The sequence below is a fragment of the Carassius carassius genome, chromosome 31 (assembly GCF_963082965.1).
Source record: "Carassius carassius chromosome 31, fCarCar2.1, whole genome shotgun sequence".
Classification (NCBI taxonomy): domain Eukaryota; kingdom Metazoa; phylum Chordata; class Actinopteri; order Cypriniformes; family Cyprinidae; genus Carassius; species Carassius carassius.
This window is the reverse complement of record NC_081785.1, coordinates 15,694,055-15,716,487: the sequence shown is the minus strand read 5'-3', so window position 1 is coordinate 15,716,487 and position 22,433 is coordinate 15,694,055. Positions and strand designations below refer to the sequence as shown.

The 22,433-nt window shown below is 39.0% G+C and overlaps 1 protein-coding gene across 2 annotated transcripts in view; it reads right to left on the bottom strand.

Moving 5' to 3' along the window:
• Positions 1-22,433, bottom strand: part of LOC132111641 (disintegrin and metalloproteinase domain-containing protein 12-like) — a 105,349-nt gene that overhangs the window by 1,200 nt on the left and 81,716 nt on the right. The window contains exons 13-22 of one of the 2 annotated variants that reach the window (XM_059519142.1): positions 21,790-21,967; positions 19,105-19,194; positions 14,857-15,052; positions 14,397-14,505; positions 13,276-13,474; positions 9,874-9,951; positions 6,804-6,912; positions 4,927-5,113; positions 3,718-3,826; positions 2,632-2,871 (exon numbers count right to left, since the gene is read on the bottom strand). In XM_059519142.1, the coding sequence (XP_059375125.1) occupies positions 2,632-2,871; positions 3,718-3,826; positions 4,927-5,113; positions 6,804-6,912; positions 9,874-9,951; positions 13,276-13,474; positions 14,397-14,505; positions 14,857-15,052; positions 19,105-19,194; positions 21,790-21,967 (1,495 nt within the window). Of the gene's footprint in view, positions 1-2,631; positions 2,872-3,717; positions 3,827-4,926; positions 5,114-6,803; positions 6,913-9,873; positions 9,952-13,275; positions 13,475-14,396; positions 14,506-14,856; positions 15,053-19,104; positions 19,195-21,789; positions 21,968-22,433 lie in introns of those variants that run through there. The other variant, XM_059519144.1, reaches the window with a different exon arrangement.

Sequence of the window (22,433 nt, the reverse complement as noted above, 5' to 3'; positions counted from 1 at the left end):
TCCTGTGAACCATCAGAAAGCAATGTCATTATGGCAATACAAGACCTTTTAATCATGAGCGCACGGCAGTGTGTCGAGCCATAAGGCCAATTTGTGAGAACGCTGTAAGAGTTGAAAGTGTTTCATGGATCCCTGAGTAAATGTGAACTCAGTCAAGTAGAAAAGGGCACTCAAGAGCACTAAACAATCCACAGTGATTTTGTATGTAAAAGGGTTTAATGTGAATGAGGTCAGCATAGAAACCAAGCAAGCTTCAATCCATCAGTCATTTGTATTGTGTCGCAGAGCCCCAGTACGTGAGCTATGAAAGGCTTTATGATGAATGGCCACTGATGGAGAAAAAAAAAATCATTTATTATATATTTGTTAGAAAGAGAACTAAAGGTTTATTTGTATTCCATTCAATACTAGGTAAGATCTATAGACAGAATCTGTGGCATAATATATATGCAGCTTCTATAGCAAAATACAGTAATGAACTTACAATGGGGCAAGGCAGAAATCTAAAGATTATATATATATATATATATATATATATATATACACACAAAAATGCATAGCTGTTAAGTTAATAGTGTATTTTAAAAGCGGTCTCCTGTTTACTGATGTAAATCCTTGTGTGTCGAGCTCAGTATTTTACAAGTTATGTCACATCGCTTTCTGGTATCCTTGCATGTACCATGTGACATTTAGCTTTATAATATGGTCATTACAAGCAGTTATGATTAATATAACTGCACAAACAAGGTTAGTAGATGATTTTATCAATGCAAGTCTCATGCTAATATGTATAGTTTCAAAATATGTGAAAATATTTGACCATTTATTTGAGTATAATGTCTTGCAAATCAAACAGCATATCACAGTTGCTTGTATTTAACTTGTTACTTCAACTGATTCATTACTTGAACAGGTTCTAAATTAACTTTTTATTTAATAATAAATAAATTATAGATTTGTGTGTGTGTGTGGGTCAAAATTTCTACTATTCTACTATCTAATATACTTACAGTATCTCATAGATTAACCTTTATTTGTTTTTTTATTTCAGAATATAATGTGTTATCATAAAAATACCAATCTTACCCTTAGAAATATCTCCTTAAAGTAAGTTTTCTATGGATCTACCCCCTGTTAGTTCACTGCGGTGTCGTGAAGTCGAGCTGAGATTCAAAGCAACAGATGCTTCATGCTGTCTGATAGCATATCCTGCCATTGTCCCCAAGCAGCACTAATTGTCTAAACCACATACCTTCACACGTCTCTCATCCCATCGCACAGGAAAGCTCTCAAGCACCCGTCCAATCTCATTCTCGCCGTATCACTTTCATTCCGCCACCCGCTCTGCCTAACCCACTCTAATACTTTTTGTCTTCATTTTATCTTCAACTGGAAACTTCATATAATAAATTTATGTGGTATGTGCAGAAATGGAAAGTATAACGTCCTTGCTAACGTCTCCTTATCTCCCTCCACTGCGTCTGTCCACACAGAATGAGTTTTTGCATTAAAAAACGAGCAGTGGAATGGGGAAAAAAGCAAAAAGCAAAAAACTTTGAGTGCTACGGTTTTTAGAATGCAGAGTCATGAATGAGAAAAGACTAAAAAAGATGCTTGACGTGAGCCCAGCTGTCAAAAGACATCAATCTAGCTCATTTACATACAATTCATTTTTGCATTCCACTGTGCTACTGTTGTGTTGTTTTTTTTCTGGGTAAATGGGTCCTCATGGTATAAACCTCCTAACCCACAAGCCTTTTGCTAAAAAATTCGTGATTACAGGCTGACAATGCTAATTCATAATGTGACTGTAAGTTTGTATTTAATAATATTCATACTTGCACTGTGTTCTAATCTGGAGCTACATAATAATGCATTGATTCTACATGATATATTTTTTTCAAGTTGACCCAATTATATCTGATATATCTCATTGATTGTAGATATTTAATGAATGGATTCTTATTATCAACAATTAAATATTATCATTATATAAAAATCTCAAGATGGATATCCATCTTAAATTATCACACACACACACACACACACACACACACACACACACACACACACACACACACACACACACACACACACACAAAATTTTAGATTCATTATATATTATGTTATATTCATAATTCAAAGAAAACATTTTCAGCACAGCTAATTAATTATTTCCTTTTTAGTGTATTTTGTTACATTTATTATTTTATAAAAAAGTATAGAATTTTTAATACCCATTTCCAGGGTATTAAAGTAAATTTTTGGTGATTTGATACCAAGTTTATAGCTGAGATGCATTTACTGTTTCCACCTGGTATAAATGGTTTGAATGGATCTCCTTTGAACACTTCTGTTCACTTCTGTTTAGATTTGATCAAACTCTACATCACTTGTTGGAGTGGGGCACACAAATACAACTGATTGAATCAACCCATGTATGTGGCTTATGAGCGATCGGCATTAAGCAAATGAAAATTATAAAGGGAGAACAGCTGTGATTTTTGGAATTTAGGTTTAGGAGCTACTTTATCCATGTACTACTATGTGATTAGGCCAAACTCTGAGAATGGGTTTTTGCAGGTTCGGATATCTGGTACACGGTGAGAGTCTGAGGCTGACAGCACTTACCTGGATGTTAGTGTAGGGCAGCTGGTGAGGGAGGGTGTAAAAGCCTGCCGCTCTACCTGGTGAGTGTGTGTGGGACACTAGAGTCCTGTGAGGCGGGACTGAGGGCAGAGGCTGCAGACCTGTGATGGGCATTGGGTGGCTGATGTGGACGGGCTGACAGCAAGGGGGACGTTCAGGCAGCCGATGCAAACTATAGAAGTTATGTGGAGAAAGGAGAGGCTCTGAACTGGGATGAGACATCTGTGAAAAACAGACAGCTCTTGAGAATAAAGAAAGAAGAATTCACGCTCTACTGCTCACTACTGCTAACCTTTAAGACCTTTTGAGGAATCAATCTAAACTTTTTTCTGCATACACTGCTTCACAATTCAATAGCATTCCAGGTTGTGGCATGGCACACAGACTAAAAATACCCAGATGAAGCAATCGATCAATGCTTTACAATTCCAACACAATAGCGACTGTCCAATCACATTGAGGCCTGGCCTCCCCCACTGAGCATACAAAGGCTTCGAGCTCCAACAAACAATTAGGATTTGATGGTTATGCTACTCAAGTACATTACACTGAATTAAAACTGAAATGCTTCAAAATGAATTTTTGAGGTTTTAGATGAAGACCTGGACTTCATTAATATTCTTTGAGGGTTGATACTGGAGAATAAATTACAGAAAGCAAGGGGTAAATTGGCTTGGACAGCCAAAGTAATTCTGCAAGTGAGCTAACCTCATCTGCTCCTCGCCTGGCAGGACAGACACTGAGGTAATAAATTATGGAATTCTTCACAAAGTGATACGATACATAATAAAATCTGCTATTTGGTCACAGACTGTCTGCTCTGATTCAGTTTAATATAATTATTTTTAAAAATGTTTTCACAAATGCAATTGTAAGGAAATTGTACTATACTGAAAATAAGCAACTAATTTTGGATAAGAAATATTAAAATTATAAAATATTTAATACATAAAAAATATACAATATTTGACATATATAAATAAGATTATTTAAAATATTCTTCAAAATAGTTGGACAATATTATCATGTTGTGTGCCTGAGTCTGTGATGATGAGCAGAGTATCATACCTTGTCACAGCAGGAGTGTAAAGGTAAAGAGGTGGGCTTTTGCTGAGGCGAGACTCTGAAGACTGACTGTGTCTGTGGGGGGCTGTGTGCTCGTTTTTGTCCTACTGATCTGTAGAATTAAGAAACAGTTCTCAAAACGTTTTAAGTTTTAGGTCTAAATATGGTGAATTTGATTACTACATTGGGGATGTTCCCTTTTATATACCACTTTTTTATTAAGCTCTATTGCAGCATCTGTGGCATCTGCTGATTACCACAAACATTTTTACTTGATCATTATTATTTTTAAAGAGCAAAAAATAATGTTCATAATAAGACATGTACAATGCAAGTAGACAAAGTCCAGGCAGTAAATGTTAAAATACACACCATTTAAAATGATAACCATGGTCTGACAGAATGTTTGGGGTATACACACACACACACACACACACAAACACACACACACACACACACACACACACACACACACACACACACACACACACACACACACACACACACACACACACACACACACACACACACACACACACACACACACACACACACAATGATTTCTAAAGGATCATATAACACTGATTTCTGGAGTAGTGGCTGATGAAAATTCAGCTTTGCTATCACAGAAATAATTGACATTTTAAAATTCACAAAGACAACTTATTATGTTATTTTAAATCGTAATATTTTTTTTTTTTTATATTACAGTTATATTACTTTTTTTTTAATCAATTAAATGTGGTGAGTATTAGAGACTCTTGTTAACAAATCTTCCCAGCCCCAAATTGTTGAAAGGAGGAATTACAGAAGTAAAACAGAACTTCACCCAACTATTCTCACCTCAAAAAGGGTGATTTATACAGTTTTAAAGCTTAAATAGACAGGGTTTTAGAGAATAATTCAAACATTTTAACAAAAATACAAGCTTCACATTTAGACTTTTAAAACCTCTGGAATGCTGGCCCAGTTTGCTTCCATTGTGTGTTACTCTGACCATGAATTATAGAAATTTTTTAAGGAACAAATCAAAATTATTGTCTGTGCCTTTATCTCCCAAATTCCTGTCCATATGAACTTATACTGAACTTGAAACTTGATTCTCTTAGGCTTTAGTAAAACTCTCAGACTCTTGGTGTCCCTGGGTGCAAACCAGCAGGAATCCATGATCAAACACATTTTGGAAAACATTACTGCATTGGTTGATAGTACCTGAGCTTTTGAATGGCACTCTTCTTATTGATGCAGAGCATTTGAACCAGTGCTTTCCTCTTCAGGCACACAATCAGTCCCACAGACAGCAAGCAAAGAAGGGTGACCAGCACACCCAAGGCCACAGCGCTACTGTCAGCTGTTGTCACATATGACAGCACGCACATTAATACACACACTCGCACATCTGTTGTACAGCACGGCACAGAGTGGCACAGAAAGGGAAAACACAAGAAGTCAGAGTCAGGTTAGAGAGAAAAAGAATCGATCAACATCCCTCTGTGTCTCCACCTGCACTGCTTTTACAAGCGGTCTCAAAGTTCTTGAATGTCTGCTGAGTGACATCTAAGCGCAGTGCTTCAGGTTTCCACCAGTAAATCAATGACGTCTCCTGTCAATGCTGTTATGCTTTTCCACTGGAAAATTGTTAAATGGGTTTTGTAAGTACATTGCACTTTTAAGCTGCACTGTTCTACCTGCAGTGCAGCTGTCACAGAGAAAGTGGTTAGAGCCAGTGCACTTCCTTAAGCAATACAGTTGGAAAATGTGAATTCATGAGGCCAAAAAGGTCTAAACATACTCCAGACTTGTTAGCAAACAGAAATGCTTCTAGGCATGCAAAATGTAATGTATGCATCATTTCATTCTGAAATATGTCATAATGCAATATATGTTTCCATTCTCAGTAGTCGTTGTCGCAGGTATTTGTATAAACTTCAACTTTTTTTATTTTTCTTCCATTAATGTTTGTTTGTTTGATAAATACATAAAAACAAAGTTTATAATAATAATTGTCCAAAAAAATCTGCCATTGTGTATAAGTATTGCTTTGTTCCTCAAATCGCTTTGGATAAAAGCATCTGCAAAATGCCTAAATGTAATAATTTTTTATATTTAAAACTTATTTGTAACTAAGGAAGGACGTTTTCTTCACTTTGCTTAAGTGTTGTTTCTGGAGTAACTAACTACATACTGTAAATAAAGTTTAACAAAACGTTCATTTTGTTTATTTTCTTTTTGTAGAGTTACTTGTGAAATTTCTTAGAATGATAGAACCATAGAATGAAAAAAGACAGACAGACACAGACACACACACAGATAGATAGATAGACAGACAGACAGACAGACAGACAGACAGATAGATAGATAGATAGATAGATAGATAGATAGATAGATAGATAGATAGATAGATAGATAGATAGATAGATAGATAGATTTAGTTTAATTTAAAGTTAACTTGGTTCTGAAATAAATTAATTGTCACGCTGTCTAGTCTCTGTTTCCCTGGGTGTCCACTAGTGGGCTCACTTCCTCTTAGGCACTTCACCGTAGGCACTACAATTCCCACTAGCCTTGTCTCTTCATCACAGTAATTGCACTCCTGCTAATTGCACCAGGTGCCTTCACTTAATTGTCATTAGCCTCCCTATATTTACCAGTTCTTTCCTGTTGTCTGTATGGAGTTTTTTCATTCCGTTTCCTTCTGTACCCAGTCTTCTCATCTTCTGAGATTCTGAGTTCCTGTTCCCTTCCTGTTCCTTCCCTGTTTGTGATTTTTTTTTTTGGATTGTTTTCTGGTTTTGACCCCAGCTTTTTTGGACTACGATTTGGATTACCCCAATAAAGAACATACCTGCTATTGGATCTCTCTCTCCCTGTGTCTTACTGGATCGCAACCGTCACATTAATAAAGTAAAAAAAAAATGTTTTTGCATACTTGCTTAAAAGAGTATATTTCTGACCTTAGACTGGACACGGGAAATAAGCACATTAGTACAGCAGTAAGTGTGGGTTAAAGCATGTTAAGTCATGCTGTGTTATCATATTGCATACTGCTCTAGCAGGTAAATTAAAAGTGCAGTTAGTTATTACTGTACCGGCTTGTCTCATTGGCCCACTGTCGATGCTGCCGCCAAACCCTGCCCTATCACAGAAAGGAGGTGCCCAGTGGGCTTTACAGTGGCAGTTCTTCTTGTTGTTGCATTCCTGTAAGCATAAAGCAACTGGCATCAATGCCACATGCAGCTCAACCTGATCAAATTTCTTGCTGGACATTATCAACAACATCCTGCTGTTCAATGCATAAGGAATTCTGGGGGATAATGGTATGAAATCTCCTCATGAGCATTCAGATCATGGAGGTTCTGTTCAATGTTGCATTCAAGGACAACATTTTTCCATTTGCACAAAAATGCATGACATTTTTACATCAGGGTATGTGTCAGGGGTCGCTGCATAAGTTGATTGATGTCACTTGATGTTTAAATCACGGTCTGAATTTTTAGATGTCTGCCTTCTAAAATGAAAGCAGCAGCTACGTCTTTCCAGCCAATAAAAGCACCAGGGAATTTATCAGACTCTCAAACTTCTGACTTGCTCATCCAACTTTCATGGATGCTGTGATGGTTTCAACATGTGTAAAAAAAACCCTCTCAGCAGGCAGACTCTTACATTTCAGGAATTCATGAGTATGTATTAGAGTGTGTAAGTCTTGATTTTGTGGACTTCTTGAGAGCTTCTTGACTAGAAATCAATAGCCTTAGTGGTCTAGTATTAATCAAAATCTTAGGGGGTCTATTTTCGGTGTAGGGCTTAAAGGGATAGTTTACCCAAAAATGAAAAATTAGTCATCATTTACTCACCCTTACTCACCACTTTTCTGATGCCGTATGTCCTTCTTTCTTTTTCAGACCACAAAAAGTGATTTAAAAAAGCATAATGGCAGTGTATGATGATCAGGATCAAGTTTTAAAAAAGGATGCAAAAGTATCAGTGTTCAGGGTATACAATAGGGTTTGGTGAGAAACAAACTGAAATTTAACATTATTTAAAAAATATCCTGACTTGACTGTTGGTCTCTGTGCAGGACTATTACTGAACTACTATGAGTGCAGCAGTTTACTCTGACTCATCCAGGAAAAGCACACAAGTTGTAAAAAAAAAAAAAAAGATTAATAAAAAGTGCTAAATGAAATACAATCCATGTACTTTCTTCTCTGAGGTAAATATATCTGTTGTGCCTCTTCGCATCTGTCACCTGTCATTTTGACTATCATGACAACCGGAGCTCAACTAAGTGAGGAAAGTGCACACATACTTTTCTAGGGATTTCAAGGCATTGTTTCATGTTGCGTTGTTATGACTCTTGCTTTCTCACAACTTGTATGCTTTTCCCAGATAAGTCAGAGTGAACTGCTGTGCTACTAGAGTCTCATGAACATGCAGACATGCACAGAGACCAATGGCCAAGATCTGGACATTTATTAAAAACTATGTAAAATTTTGCTTTGTTTCCCACTAAACCCTATCGTATACCCACAAACACTTGGTATACACGTCATGTGTCACATGGGACCATTCTGTGATATTTTTGAGACTTTTTTAAAAGCCTGATGCTGATTGCCATACAGTGCCATTATATGGACAAGCCAGCATGGGGCATTTTTTTTTAAATATCCTTTTGTGGTCAGAAAAAGAGAGAAATTGAAAATTAAGTAAACGATGACAATTTTCATCTTTGAGTAAACTATCCCTTTAATGGGTCTAGTATTGGTCTTGGTATTTATTGGTCTTCTATTGTTCTTAAAATAAAAAGAACTAGTAGTCAGAGGATCCAGGATGCTGACAGATATTCCAACATCTTTATTAACAATGATCCAATTCATCTTGCAACACAGTTCCAATAAGGAAATAGACCTTGGAGAAAAAAACGGATGCAATTGCACAGCCTACAGACAAAACTAAGAATTCCAATTTAGGAAGTGTATAACAAGATAAAATGAATAAAACATTATACGCTCATCCTCCAGAGCTGACAGTGGGTGCAAATGCAAAAAACAATGTGGGGGTATTCATGGCCACAATGTTTAGCTATTGCATTTTAGCGCTCCTCTGGCAAAAAAGTGCATGTGCATATAAGCCAAAAGATTATAAATGACAATTTTTGTACACAGATGAATTCAATATGACTCCTATTACCTTACTGGAGTGCCAGAGATTGATTGTGAAGTACTTCAACAACTGAGACAAGCTTCAAGTCTGGGATTTACAGTGTGTGTCACTGAGGTGAACCGGGGCATGATTTAGTAAAAAAAAAATAAAAAAAAAAAAAAAAAAAAATAAAAACTTTACGACTTTCTTCCTTAAAACTCAAAAGGTGAAGTTTTGAAGGACATCTGAGCTGCAATTTTCTATGCAATGGAAGTGAATGTTGTCCAAGAGCTGTCAAGCTCCAAAAAGGACAAAAAGAATCATAGAAACAGTTAATGTGACTTGTAAGCTGTATTGCAAGACTTCTGAAACCATACCTTTGTTGTGAGGAGCAGTTATTTACAAGAATCTCGCCCTGAAAATCTTGCTTATCTTGCTTACCAGCTGTGGTCACCATTCACTTTCAATACAAAGGAAAGAGCAGCTCAGACATTCTGCTTCGTTCCTTCTTCTGTGTTCCCCGGATAAAGAAAAGTCATATGGGTCATTCCAGAAAAAAAACAGCAGGATGAGTAAATGATGACAGATTTCATTTTGGTTGAACTAGACCTTCAAATGTATCAAGCTTCCATGAAAGACCATGAATGACACAGATTATGCTGTGATCTAATTTAGTACAGAATCCGTGTCATATCTGTGCTTTTAAATGCTATTTCATTCATAGAAGTAATCTAGTTCAAGTGAAGTTACAGTATTTGTACCCAGTTAGCTAAGTGCTATTATGGTCACATGCTGTCCCCTTGGCAGATAGCTATAATGTAATGAAATGGACATTTCTGTAAAAGGCAAGACTTTCAGTAGAGGGCAATAATTTGTGCTGACTTACTATTAACATTCCTGACTCAAATCTGAGCCTAATGCCTGATATCCAATGTCAGAAAAATTAAAGAAATAAAAAAAAAACTTTTTCCAGCAGATTTGAGAAAATTTCGACTGACAGAGATGAAGCAACCTTACCCCTCTTCCATTACACTTCCTGGAGCACTTGTGCACTCCAAAGACACTGACATTCTGACACTGCCTGTTCAAACAGATCTGTTATGAAGAAAGAGAGACAGAGATAAATACAGGTTAAGAAAAATAGGTATCAACTGCTAGCAAAAATTTTTGTTAATGGCCTTAACTACTGGTTGACCGAAATGTTTTTTTTTAAGTGCCAGGGTGGCCAATATGATGCCAATAGCCGGTATAATATTTTAATAGAAAATTAGGTACCAATTGTACAGTCCAGTTCTGTATATTCATACTACGTTCTAATTATAGTAATTACATTAACTGGGTATAACTAAGTACTAACCCTAACCCATGTAGTTAACATTATATTACATCACTTTTTTGGGCCAAATACCACTGTAAACACATGTCAATGCACATTCTGTAAGAAAACTACATATTTACTTAAAACTAAATTTTTTTTTAAATATACTGTTAAAAACTAGGGCTATCAATAAATCATAAATGTATTATTTATCACAAATAATAAAATAAATCAATTACTTTACTATAGCTAACATTTCAAATTTCGAATAAAATAATTTACAAAATAATAATAATAAAAATAATTATGAAAGCCTGTTTAATTAATGGAGTCATTTTAAATGATCATTCACGAAGTTAGAGAATCCAAATGCAGTAGTTTATTGAAGGGACAATCCACAAACGTAATCCAAAGGCAGGCAAAGGTCACTTGCACATAAGCAATCTAAAACAATGACAGAGTAAGGGACTGAGACAAACAGAGTAATCTAGAAACCAGGCAGAATAACAAGACCAGGAACCAAAATACAGGAGAACCAGGATACAAGGCTTAGAACTGCAGTAATGACACATACAAGAGTTTGCAAACAGTGACTGAAAACATCTGGCTTATATAGGCAGAGATAATGAGCAACAGGTGAAAACAATCAGTCATGATGAGTCCAGGCAATGGGTTATGGGAAATGAAGTCCAAGACTAAGTGACAGAGGTATAGGTTGGATTGCCCTCTGGTGGATATCAAAGGCACTCTAGCTGGTGATCAGGACATACCCCCCTCCTTAGGAGTGGCTTCCAGATTCCCTAAACAAGAAAAGACTTAAGTCCAGGAGGGAGGTGGAACAGAGGAAGAATGGGGGGATGGAGGGCCAGGCCCATGGGCAGAAAAGGAACTGGAACCGATGAAGCAGGATACCAGGGTCGAGCAGGAAGCCAGGGCAGAGCTAGCAGCAGAGCACGGTGAAGCAGATGACCACCAGGGTGGAGCTGAAGACCACTTCTGATGGCGTGAGTGACCACCAAGAAGGCTGAGACTGTGCAGATGACCACTAAATTGGAGCTGATGAGGCTGATGGGACAACCAAGGAAGTCAGGCAGGACTGCGGTTGTAATAAGGCAGGCAGACAGTTCAGAGATGACATTTTTGGCTGTGACAGGGTAGACAAGGGATTCATGGACAGCCTCTTTGGCCATGACAGGACAGGCAAAGAGCTCAGAGACAGCCTTCTTGGACATGACAGGACAGGCAGGGAGATCAAGGGTGACCTCTGTGGTTGAGAAAGTACAGACAGGGAACTCACTGGCTGGCGCCAAAACAGGACTGAGCTCTGGGACTTGCATTGACTCGTGGACTGGAGCAGGCTTTGGAGCGGACTCATAGGCTGGAGCAATGGACTAGAGAGGTCTCTGCAGCGGACTCATTAGCCGCATTTCCACTGGCGGGCCAGCTGGGGCTAGAGGAGTGGTTATGAACAAAGGCGGAGTTTCTCCGCGTCTTGAGAGCGTCAGTGCCGTGGATCATTTCAGAAAGTAAACAGCTTACACCAGCATTAAAGACTTTTTAAAATAAGTTGAGCTCAAAACTCACTTTCAGTCATCAGTGAGATAACTTTGATCTGATAAACACTAAACAAGGCAAAAAATTTATAAGCGATGCAAAAGACTGCATCCTAAACATTTACATTACGATAGTAAACACAAATGCAACCACTTGGAGAAATCAGACGTCAGCTTCTTATTCTTTATCACAATCGTGAATTTATTTAGTAACATATTTTATCTGTCATAAGTCTCGTCTCGAGAGTTTAGCTCCGCATAGCCTATGACATAAAAATATGTTTTTTGTTCGGGAGCTTTTATAAAAATTGAGATATTATCATTCATTCTAAATGTGACTTATAGGCTACTGTGGCTACAAATAAACAGAAACAGACTCGACTGAATAAGCAGGCTATTTTCATAATGCTTAACCGTTAAAAATAAATAAATAAAATATAAATAAATGTACAAGTATTTCTTAGTTTTCTGATAACTTCTCTTTGTTGGTGAAATGATGAGGTTGCGTGACATTGTTCCTGAAAGGTGTGTAAAGGGCAGGTTTTAGTGATGCGCAGCGGAGCTTCAGGCTCGACTGAGGAAACACTGCGCTATTCTGGCCTCGATGCTACTGGCCCGAGGCTATTAGCCCCGCCCGGCCCACTTTAAGCCCTGGCTCGCACTGGCCTGACAGTGGAAACACGGCTAGTGACTGGAGTGGGCTCTGCAGCAGACTCATGGACTAGAGAGGGCTCTGAAATGGACTCATGGACCGAACAGGCTCTGGAGCGGATTCATGGACTGGAGCAGGCTCTGGAGCGTACTCATGGATTGGAGCAGACTAATGGACTGGAGCAGGTTATGGAGTGGACTTATGAACTGGAGAGGAGTGTGATGCCCAAATACACAAAATGGCGAACGCAATTACTGGAAGGACAGCTAAATGTGGGAGAACCTGTGCTGAGGCCACAGAGCTTGAGAGCGTTGAGGTCACCCGGATGCCTGCTGCTCACACTGACATCGGAGGGGGGTCCGCCACACTTTACATTAGTCTTGGTTGCCTTGGCACTGCCTTACTAGCTTCAAGTGCATCGTTTGTGCAGGCCAGAACCACAGGCATGGCATCCATGATGGCTGAAGACATTGGCGTGGCGGCCATCCTGGGGAGAGGCTCTGGGCTGGTGGTCATGATGTGACGAGACTCTGTAATGGCAGCCAAGTATATAGGCAGAGATATTGAGCAACAGGTGAAAACAATAAATCATGATGAGTCCGGGCAATGGTTTATGGGAAATTAAGTCCAAGCTTGAGTGACAGAGGTATGGGATGGAGTGCCCTCTGGTGGTTATCAAAGACACTCCAGCTGGTGATCTTGACAAATATAACATAACATAATATATGGATATTAAAAGGTTAATCAGCAAAACAAACACCAAATGGTCAATGGAATGCAATAAAAATGCAAAAAATGCCATATCATCTCAAACTGGCTGATAAACCACTAGCATAACTTCTTGATGACACAAATAATCTCAAGCAGATACATCATGTGATTATTTATTCTCATACCATTCCCTCAGCACACTTTGTGCCTGCCAATACCAGTCCTGGATCAGGCATATCATCACCAAGGTACACGTGTGTTCCACGGCACCGAATATTCCCACCCTCCTGCGGATGTATGGTGGTGTCTATTGACACTGCATTGGTTCCGATCACTGGACTGTAGGCACCTCCTTGGCACTGAATTTTCCCACACCTAGCATCCCTGTTTAAATCACACAGACAAAATACAAGGAGTGAGCATGCAAGAACAGTGCTAAATGTTTTTACACTTAATAAATGGGATAAGGTGATAAAACAACTCAAAAACAGAGAGGAGATTGTGCTGTCTTGAAGTAATCTCACCTTTCACACCCTCTCACTCATGTGTGAGGTGCAGAGAGTGTAATTAATAGTGATAAGAGATTACATGCAAAATCATGGGCCTGCCTCTGTCACTGAATAATAATGTCAGGGCTATAAATGAATGAATAAAATTACATTCATTACAACATGTATGGTGGGCCATCCCATAATAATTAGACAGCATGTGACAGGAATGAATTAGGACAACCTTCATAGATACTATTCTTTGTCTCACACTTATTCTTTATTTTAATATTTTATTGTTTTTTGTTTTTTGGTATTTTTGTGTTTGTCACTGGTTCTAAATTTTAATTATGCATGCTGTATTGGCACTATAAAATCTAAGAATTTGTATTTGCCAAAGTACTACAAAATTAAGTAGGGTAAAAGTTAAAAGGGTGCAAAGAAGTTTAACAAACAGAACAGAGGAAAATTATATCAAAAATAGAGGAAAACAAGCAAAACTTAAGGCAAAGCAAAGGTAAACGAAAGAAATTAGCAAAACAAAATAAAACAAGCAATGAAGCTGAACAAAACAGAACAAGAAAACTAAACAAAAAGTGTCAAGTCAAGCAAACAAAACAAGAACAAAACAAAAAGCAAAGCATATGAAGCAAACAAAATAAAATGAATCTAAGCAAAATAGAAGAAAAGTAATAATAGAAGAAAAAAGTAATAATATAATAAAATGTAAAATTGAAGCAAATTTGACAATGGATGTAATTGTACTTTAAGTAAAAGGTTCAAGTGCAAAGTTCTGTAGTATCATGTCCTGCCTGTACCTTGCTTGACATTTAGCAAAGGAACCTTTGGAGTCTTTTCCACAATTTCCATAGGGATCACCTGCAGAGTTTACTCTTTCAAAACAGATTCCCGGGGCAGGTTTCGCTCCTGGAAAACGGGAAATTTTTTTAAATAAATCAGCATAGCCCATGTGTCAGAGATGGAAATATTACACTGTACAATCCTTCCATTTTGTTTTAGCTTGTATATAAATCAAACAGTAAGTATGAACAGACATATGGAATAAATAACAGCAAACAGTGTGAGTTTTCATATTGCTTGAGCTCGTCGTATGAATGCATTCAGGATTGAACAGAATAACTGGCTCTACAATGGTTACATATAGAATTACAGTGTAAAAGAAATTACGATTAATAAAATGTATATCTGCAGAACGCTACGATACATTTTTGGCCAACCAAATAAGCCCAGGGACCCTGCAGCTATCAGCATACCAACCTGGTCCCCACAGAGTGATGCATTGCTGCTCATGAGTCTGACAGATGCCGTTGTAACAGTAACCATCCATATTGTGGCACGCGTGTCCATCGTGCAGGTACACATTGGCAGGGCAATGGGGGTTTGTTCCGGTGCAAAACTCAGGTAAGTCACAGGAGTTACTGGACTCTCTACAAGGAGTCCCAGCTGGTTTTAACTGCACAGACAAACAAGAACAAAAGGCTTCAGACAAAAATAGAGCTAACTTAAAAAGTGCAGTGTCATCTAAAAGGGAATTCTTTCAGAAATACAGTATATACTCAACTCCGATGCAGGCACTATGGGATAAATTCAAAGTCATGCAGAGACAAGCTTTGCATGAACTACAAAGGCTATTGAAAACAATAACAATTTGTACAGTTGTTTCTACGAAGTAATATTGATGAAAAAGTTCTCCAAAGACTATTCCTTTAAGTTGCACTAAGAAACAAAAAATAGCCCAAAAAGTGCCCAGATTAAATTCTTTTAGTTGGAATTTTCATTTAATGAAGCACTATGTTGGAAGCTTGTTGTAGTTTGTTGTAAAGTCTGTGGTCTGTTCCAAAGGGCCCATGTCTGGTTTCTTTCCTCAGTAAGTAAGTAAGCTGAGTGCTCTGATTTATGTGTCTGGAGGCTTGAGAGGGAACTTCAAGATTGAAGATTCAAGAATTTTATTTGTCACATACAAAATTATATATAGCATATATAACCAGCAGTGAAATGTGAGTCAGGTCCACTCCATGGACAGTGCAATTATTAAAGAAAACAACACAGATGAAAATATACATAAATATAGCTATGTAAGAATGAAATAAAAGTAAACAATAAAAATATAAGAATAAAATATAAAAAAGATGTATATTGTAGAATTAAATATAGAACGCAAAATAATGTGCATGAAAGTAAACTGTAGTCTTAAATATTAAGATACACAGGAATGTACAAGAAGCAAATGTGCAAACAGGGTGACACTGTCAGTGTGTCTATGTGAGGTAGTGAATGATGAATATCTTACTGATAAAGTGTACATTAAGTGGAGGCATGAGGATGTTAAGAGGCTGGTTTTGAGTTTAGGAGCCTGATGGCCTGGGGGACAAAACTCCTCCTGAGTCTTTTGGTCTTTGCCATCAGGCTACGGAAGCGCTTACCAGATGGCAGCAAAGTGAAAAGATGGTTACTGGGGTGGTTGGAGTCTTTGATGATTTTAGCAGCTCTGCTTCTGCAGCGTTTGAGATAGATGTCCTGCAGAGAGGGGAGAGCAGACCCTGAAATGCGCTCAGCTAAGCGCACAACTCTCTGCAGGGCTTTGCAGTCTTGACTGGAGCTGTTCCCATACCACACTGAGATACACTGAGTCAATACACTTTCTATAGCCCCAGAATAGAAAGTTTTCAGGATTGCTGGTGAGACCCTGAATTTCCTCAGCTGTCGCAGATGGTACAGTCTTTGCCTGACTTTATTAACCTGTATTTGAATGTGAGTTGTCCAAGTCAGGTCCTCAGAGATGTTTACACCAAGATACTTGAAGCTGCTCACCCTCTCCACAGGGGTCCCGCTGATCATAAGAGGTGTATAGGGCTGCTGCTTCTTCTCAGGTCTCTTCCTGAAGTCCACAATCAGTTCTTTAGTTTTGCTCACATTCAGAGAGAGACAGTTGTCCTGGCACCATGATGTTAATTTCTCTACCTCATCCAAGTATGCGGTCTCATTATTGTTGTGAATGAGGCCCAGAACCACAGTATCATCAGCAAATTTGATCATAGATGTGGAGCTGTGCGAAGAGCAGTCATGGAGTCTGTGGAGCAGTCATGTGTGTAGAGAGAGTAGAGCAGGGGACTCAGGACACAGCCCTGTGGGGCTCCTAAGTTCAGGGTGATGGAGCTGGAGGTGTACTGGCCTAGTTTCACCACTTGAGGTCTGCCGGTGAGGAAATCAAGAATCCAGTTGCAGAGTGAAGAATTCAGGCCGAGGTCTATGAGTTTAGAAGCTAGCTTTAAGGGGACTATAGTATTAAAAGCTGAGCTATAGTCAATAAATAGCAGCCTTACGTAGTTCCTGTTATTGCTGTCAATGTGTGTGAGAGAAGAGTGCAGGATGTGAGAGATGGCATCATCTGTGGATCTTTTTGGGCGATAGGCAAACTGAAGAGGGTCCAAAGTATCCGGTATGGAGGAGCAGATGACGTTTTTAACCAGTCCTTCAAAGACCTTCATGACTATTGATGTGAGGGCAACTGGACGATTCAGACAAGAGGGTTTATTGTTCTTAGGCACAGGGATGATGACAGATTTTTTGAATGAGGTGGGAACCACCGATGTAGCAAGAGAGAAAAAGTGATGTAAACAAACCAGCGAGCTGATCAGCTCAGGACCACAGGACACGGCCAGAAATCCCATCAGGTTCGGCTGCTTTCCTTACATTCACTCGCTTTAGTGCCCTCCGAACCTCGTCCTCCGACACGGTGATCGCATGAGGATCGCTGATCTGACTGCTGCTTCCTGACGCGCAGATCGGCAGACTCACACTGCTTAGATTGCTTTCAAAGCGGCTGTAGAAAGTGTTTAGCTCGTCAGTCAGCGATGGATCTGCTCTCACCTCTGCAGAGGATTTATGTCTAAAGGCACAGATGGTCTTTAGTCCTTGCCACATGCGTCGGGAGTCATTTAGCTGGAAATGTGACTCTATGCGTTCCCTGTATCTATGTTTGGCAGCTCTTACTGCGCGTCGGAGAGCATAGCATGATGCTTTGTACTCGCTCATGTTTCCAGACAGAAGACCGGCGTTGTAAGCAGCAGTGCGTTTGTTTACTGCTGCATGGATTGATCTGTCCACCCACGGTTTCTGATTTGAGAATGTCCTTATAGTTATTGTATCCGTAGCTTGTTGGCTAGCGTGTTTACAAAGCTTAATGCTACATCCGTGAATTCGCTGACGTCAGATGAACTTGCGCGAAACATGTCCCAGTCTACGTCATCAAGAGCAGCCTGTAATTTTGCTTCCGATTGGGCGGACCATCGCGTCACCACCCTCTGCACCGGGGGATCTTGAACGAGCCGTTGTTTATATTCCGGTGTGAGGAAAATGGCGGCATAGTCCGATTTGCCGAAAGCCGGTAGTGAGCGAGCTTTGTAGGCATTCTTAAACTGAGTGTAGCAATGATCCAGTGTATTCGGTCCTCTGGTTGGACAGGATACATGTTGATAAAAATTAGGCATAACTTGCCTGAGTTTGGCTTTGTTAAAGTCCCCAGCAATGATAATAGCAGCGTCAGGATGTTTGTTGATGTTGCCACTGAGCGCATCGTGAAGCTCAGACAAAGCCAAACTGGTGTCTGCTTGTGGTGGGATGTAAACAGCAGTTATGATGATCGATAAGAAACTCCCGAGGCAGATAGAATGGGCGGCAAATAATGGATAAATGTTCCAGATGAGGCGAGCAGGAGCACGACAGAGTGGAGATATTCCTGGGGTCACACCATTTCTTGTTAATCATGAAACACACTCCTCCGCCTTTGGATTTGCCGGCCTCGGCTGTCCTCTCCATCCGTAAAACAGAGAAGTTTTCAGACGGCGTTACAGCAGCGTCCGGGACCAAGGGCATGAGCCACGTTTCAGACAAACAAAGGATGTTACAGTCCCTAATGTCCCGTTGGAAACTTATCCTGGCTCTAAGATTGTCCATCTTATTCTCCAGAGACTGGACATTGGCGAGCAGAATGCTTGGTAAAGGAGGGCTGTGTGCTCTTTTTCTCAGTCTGTTAAGAATCCCAGCACGTTTCCCGCGGTGTTTCTTGATCCGTCGCCTCCGGTGGTTATTCAGGTGGCCATTGTTCATCTCGGCGTTCTGGAGAATCTCGATGGGTTGGAGGATAAAGTGTCCTGAAACAGGTCAGTGAAGCGGTGTCCAATGTCCAAAAGTGTTTCTTTGTCGTATATGATCAGTGCAGAGGTAATGTGTGTAAAAAGAGAAAGCAAAAGTAGGTAAAAAAGTAAATAAAAACATAATCTAAGCGGAGCGACCTGGATGGCGACCGGACTCGGCGGCGCCATCTCCACAGCTGCGCCATCTCCACAGCTCCACAGGAACTTAGTGTCTGTTTGGAGCACAAATGTCGGTTCATGTTGCACTTATTAATGGGGCAAGGAGAATTTGATTTCCACACCTTTATTTTACACACAGAGAAAGAATGAATGAGGAGAAAAGAGGGATGGGACAGATTTACAAAAATACCTGGCAGTCTTCACAGCACTGGCCATGGGCACATACAGCATCTCCCTTGAGAGTGCAGGTTTTAGCGTTACAGCAGGGGTTTAGACACTCCTAAAGAACACATGGAACATGTGGAAAAGTTAAGTCAATCACAGCACACTTCATATAACTACTGAAGTCTTGAAGTGTCAAAAAGATTGATTAATTTTAAGAATCAGAGAGAAGCTAAAAATGTATGTCATTCAAAGACTTGAAAGACCAAAAGCAAACAAAACAAGCAAAGTAAACAAAAAACAAACACATAAAAAACAAGCAAAGCAAAGCAAAGCAAAAAAAGAGAGAGAGAAGAGAAGCAAACAAAAATCAACTCAAGAAAAGAAAAAAAAAACAGGAAAAGAAGCAAAGCAAACAAAAAACAAACAGACAAGTCAAAAAGAACAAAAAACAAGCAAAGAAAACAAAGGACAAAAATTTAACAAAAAAGGAAAACAAAGTAATCACAAAACAAACAAAGAAAAAAAAACAAGCAAAACAATCAAGCAAAGTAGAAAAGCAAACATAAACCAAAACAACAAAAAAATCTAAATAAGCAGAACAAGAAAAACAAACAAACAAAAACAAACAAACAAAAAAAAACAACTAAAAAAGGAAAACCTACAGTGGGTATAGAAAAGAATCACACCCCTTTAAAATAATCACATTTTTTTGCTTTGCAGCCTGAAATGAAAATGGATTACAGCTGTATTTACTCAGTGCAACTTATAAAATCCAAGAGAAAGATGGAAGGAATATAAAAAAAAGAAAAAAAAAGAAAGAAAGCTTGGGCAAAATGTATAAGAAACATTTTAATGTCTCAGACTTGCAATAAAATAATTTGCTATTTACAACCCGAATTCCGGAAAAGTTGGGACGTTTTTTAAATTTTAATAAAATGAAAACTAAAAGACTTTCAAATCACATGAGCCAATATTTTATTCACAATAGAACATAGATAACATAGCAAATGTTTAAACTGAGAAAGTTTACAATTTTATGCACAAAATGAGCTCATTTCTATTTTGATTTCTGCTACAGGTCTCAAAATAGTTGGGACGGGGCATGTTTACCATGGTGTAGCATCTCCTTTTCTTTTCAAAACAGTTTGAAAACGTCTGGGCATTGAGGCTATGAGTTGCTGGAGTTTTGCTGTTGGAATTTGGTCCCATTCTTGCCTTATATAGATTTCCAGCTGCTGAAGAGTTTGTGGTCGTCTTTGACGTATTTTTCGTTTAATGATGCGCCAAATGTTCTCTATAGGTGAAAGATCTGGACTGCAGGCAGGCCAGGTTAGCACCCGGACTCTTCTACGACGAAGCCATACTGTTGTTATAGCTGCAGTATGTGGTTTTGCATTGTCCTGCTGAAATAAACAAGGCCTTCCCTGAAATAGACGTTGTTTGGAGGGAAGCATATGTTGCTCTAAAACCTTTATATACCTTTCAGCATTCACAGAGCCTTCCAAAACATGCAAGCTGCCCATACCGTATGCACTTATGCACCCCCATACCATCAGAGATGCTGGCTTTTGAACTGAACGCTGTTAACATGCTGGAAGGTCTCCCTCCTCTTTAGCCCGGAGGACACGGCGTCCGTGATTTCCAACAAGAATGTCAAATTTGGACTCGTCTGACCATAAAACACTATTCCACTTTGAAATAGTCCATTTTAAATGAGCCTTGGCCCACAGGACACGACGGCGCTTCTGGACCATGTTCACATATGGCTTCCTTTTTGCATGATAGAGCTTTAGTTGGCATCTGCTGATGGCACGGTGGATTGTGTTTACCGACAGTGGTTTCTGAAAGTATTCCTGGGCCCATTTAGTAATGTCATTGACACAATCATGCCGATGAGTGATGCAGTGTCGTCTGAGAGCCCGAAGACCACGGGCATCCAATAAAGGTCTCCGGCCTTGTCCCTTACGCACAGAGATTTCTCCAGTTTCTCTGAATCTTTTGATGATGTTATGCACTGTAGATGATGAGATTTGCAAAGCCTTTGCAATTTGACGTTGAGGAACATTGTTTTTAAAGTTTTCCACAATTTTTTTACGCAGTCTTTCACAGATTGGAGAGCCTCTGCCCATCTTTACTTCTGAGAGACTCTGCTTCTCTAAGACAAAGCTTTTATAGCTAATCATGTTACAGACCTGATATCAATTAACTTAATTAATCACTAGATGTTCTCCCAGCTGAATCTTTTCAAAACTGCTTGCTTTTTTAGCCATTTGTTGCCCCCGTGCCAACTTTTTTGAGACCTGTAGCAGGCATTAAATTTTAAATGAGCTAATTAAGTGGATAAAAGTGTAAAATTTCTCAGTTTAAACATTTGCTACGTTATCTATGTTCTATTGTGAATAAAATATTGGCTCATGTGATTTGAAATTCCTTTAGTTTTCATTTTATTAAAATTTAAAAAACGTCCCAACTTTTCCGGAATTCGGGTTGTAACACGTGTGCCCAGATGTGAGGCTGTGTTGTTTCTGAATGTGTCAAATCAGGAATGGGTTTTGAGGACAAAGTCAGAGTGACAGCCAGGCTTGCCTGTGAATATTAAACTGACAAAATCAAATTCCAAACATCGCCAAAGACCTGCTAATCCTCACAGCTAGATGAGCAGCTTTATGGTGATGAACAAAGATCATTGTTGTGTGTGAGTCCTTCATACCTCCGTCTCTCCGCAGTCACACTCCTCTCCTTCCTCAATGTATCCGTTGCCACATTTCTGTCCTCCGTAGAGCAATTTGACTTCAGGCATATTGTATAAACACATGCCCACTCCTTTCTCCAGACTAGCCACCAGATCCTTCTTACTACACGTACTGAACACAGTGGGGAATGGGTACCTGTTCACAGAGTAAGAAAAGAGAAAATTAATTGAACATATTTTATTAAGTGTTTTTTTTCATTATTTAAATTAAATAAATATATTTTATTGTTAATTTTGTTTTATTTATTTATTTAATTAAATATCTTCAATTTAATTTAATTTAACATTTAAAGTCAGCAAATCTCATCTGAAAAATCATGCTATAAGCTATTAGTCTATTAGCTTTACCAACTTTGTTTTGCTGGTTAACGGCATGACCATGCTGGTTTACCAGCACCAAACCAACATAAACCAGCCTGGACCAGAAATTCATCCTGATGTAAGGGCTCTTTTCAGCAGTAGTTTTAACCAGAAAAAGGTTTCCAAGCAAATAAATGTCTGGCCAAATCCATTTTAAAGTGAAGGGAAATAATCAGTGGTGGGTCGTCAGGGACAGCAGGGCCTTATTTGCTTGCCCTATAAAAAATCATTAGCCAATCAAT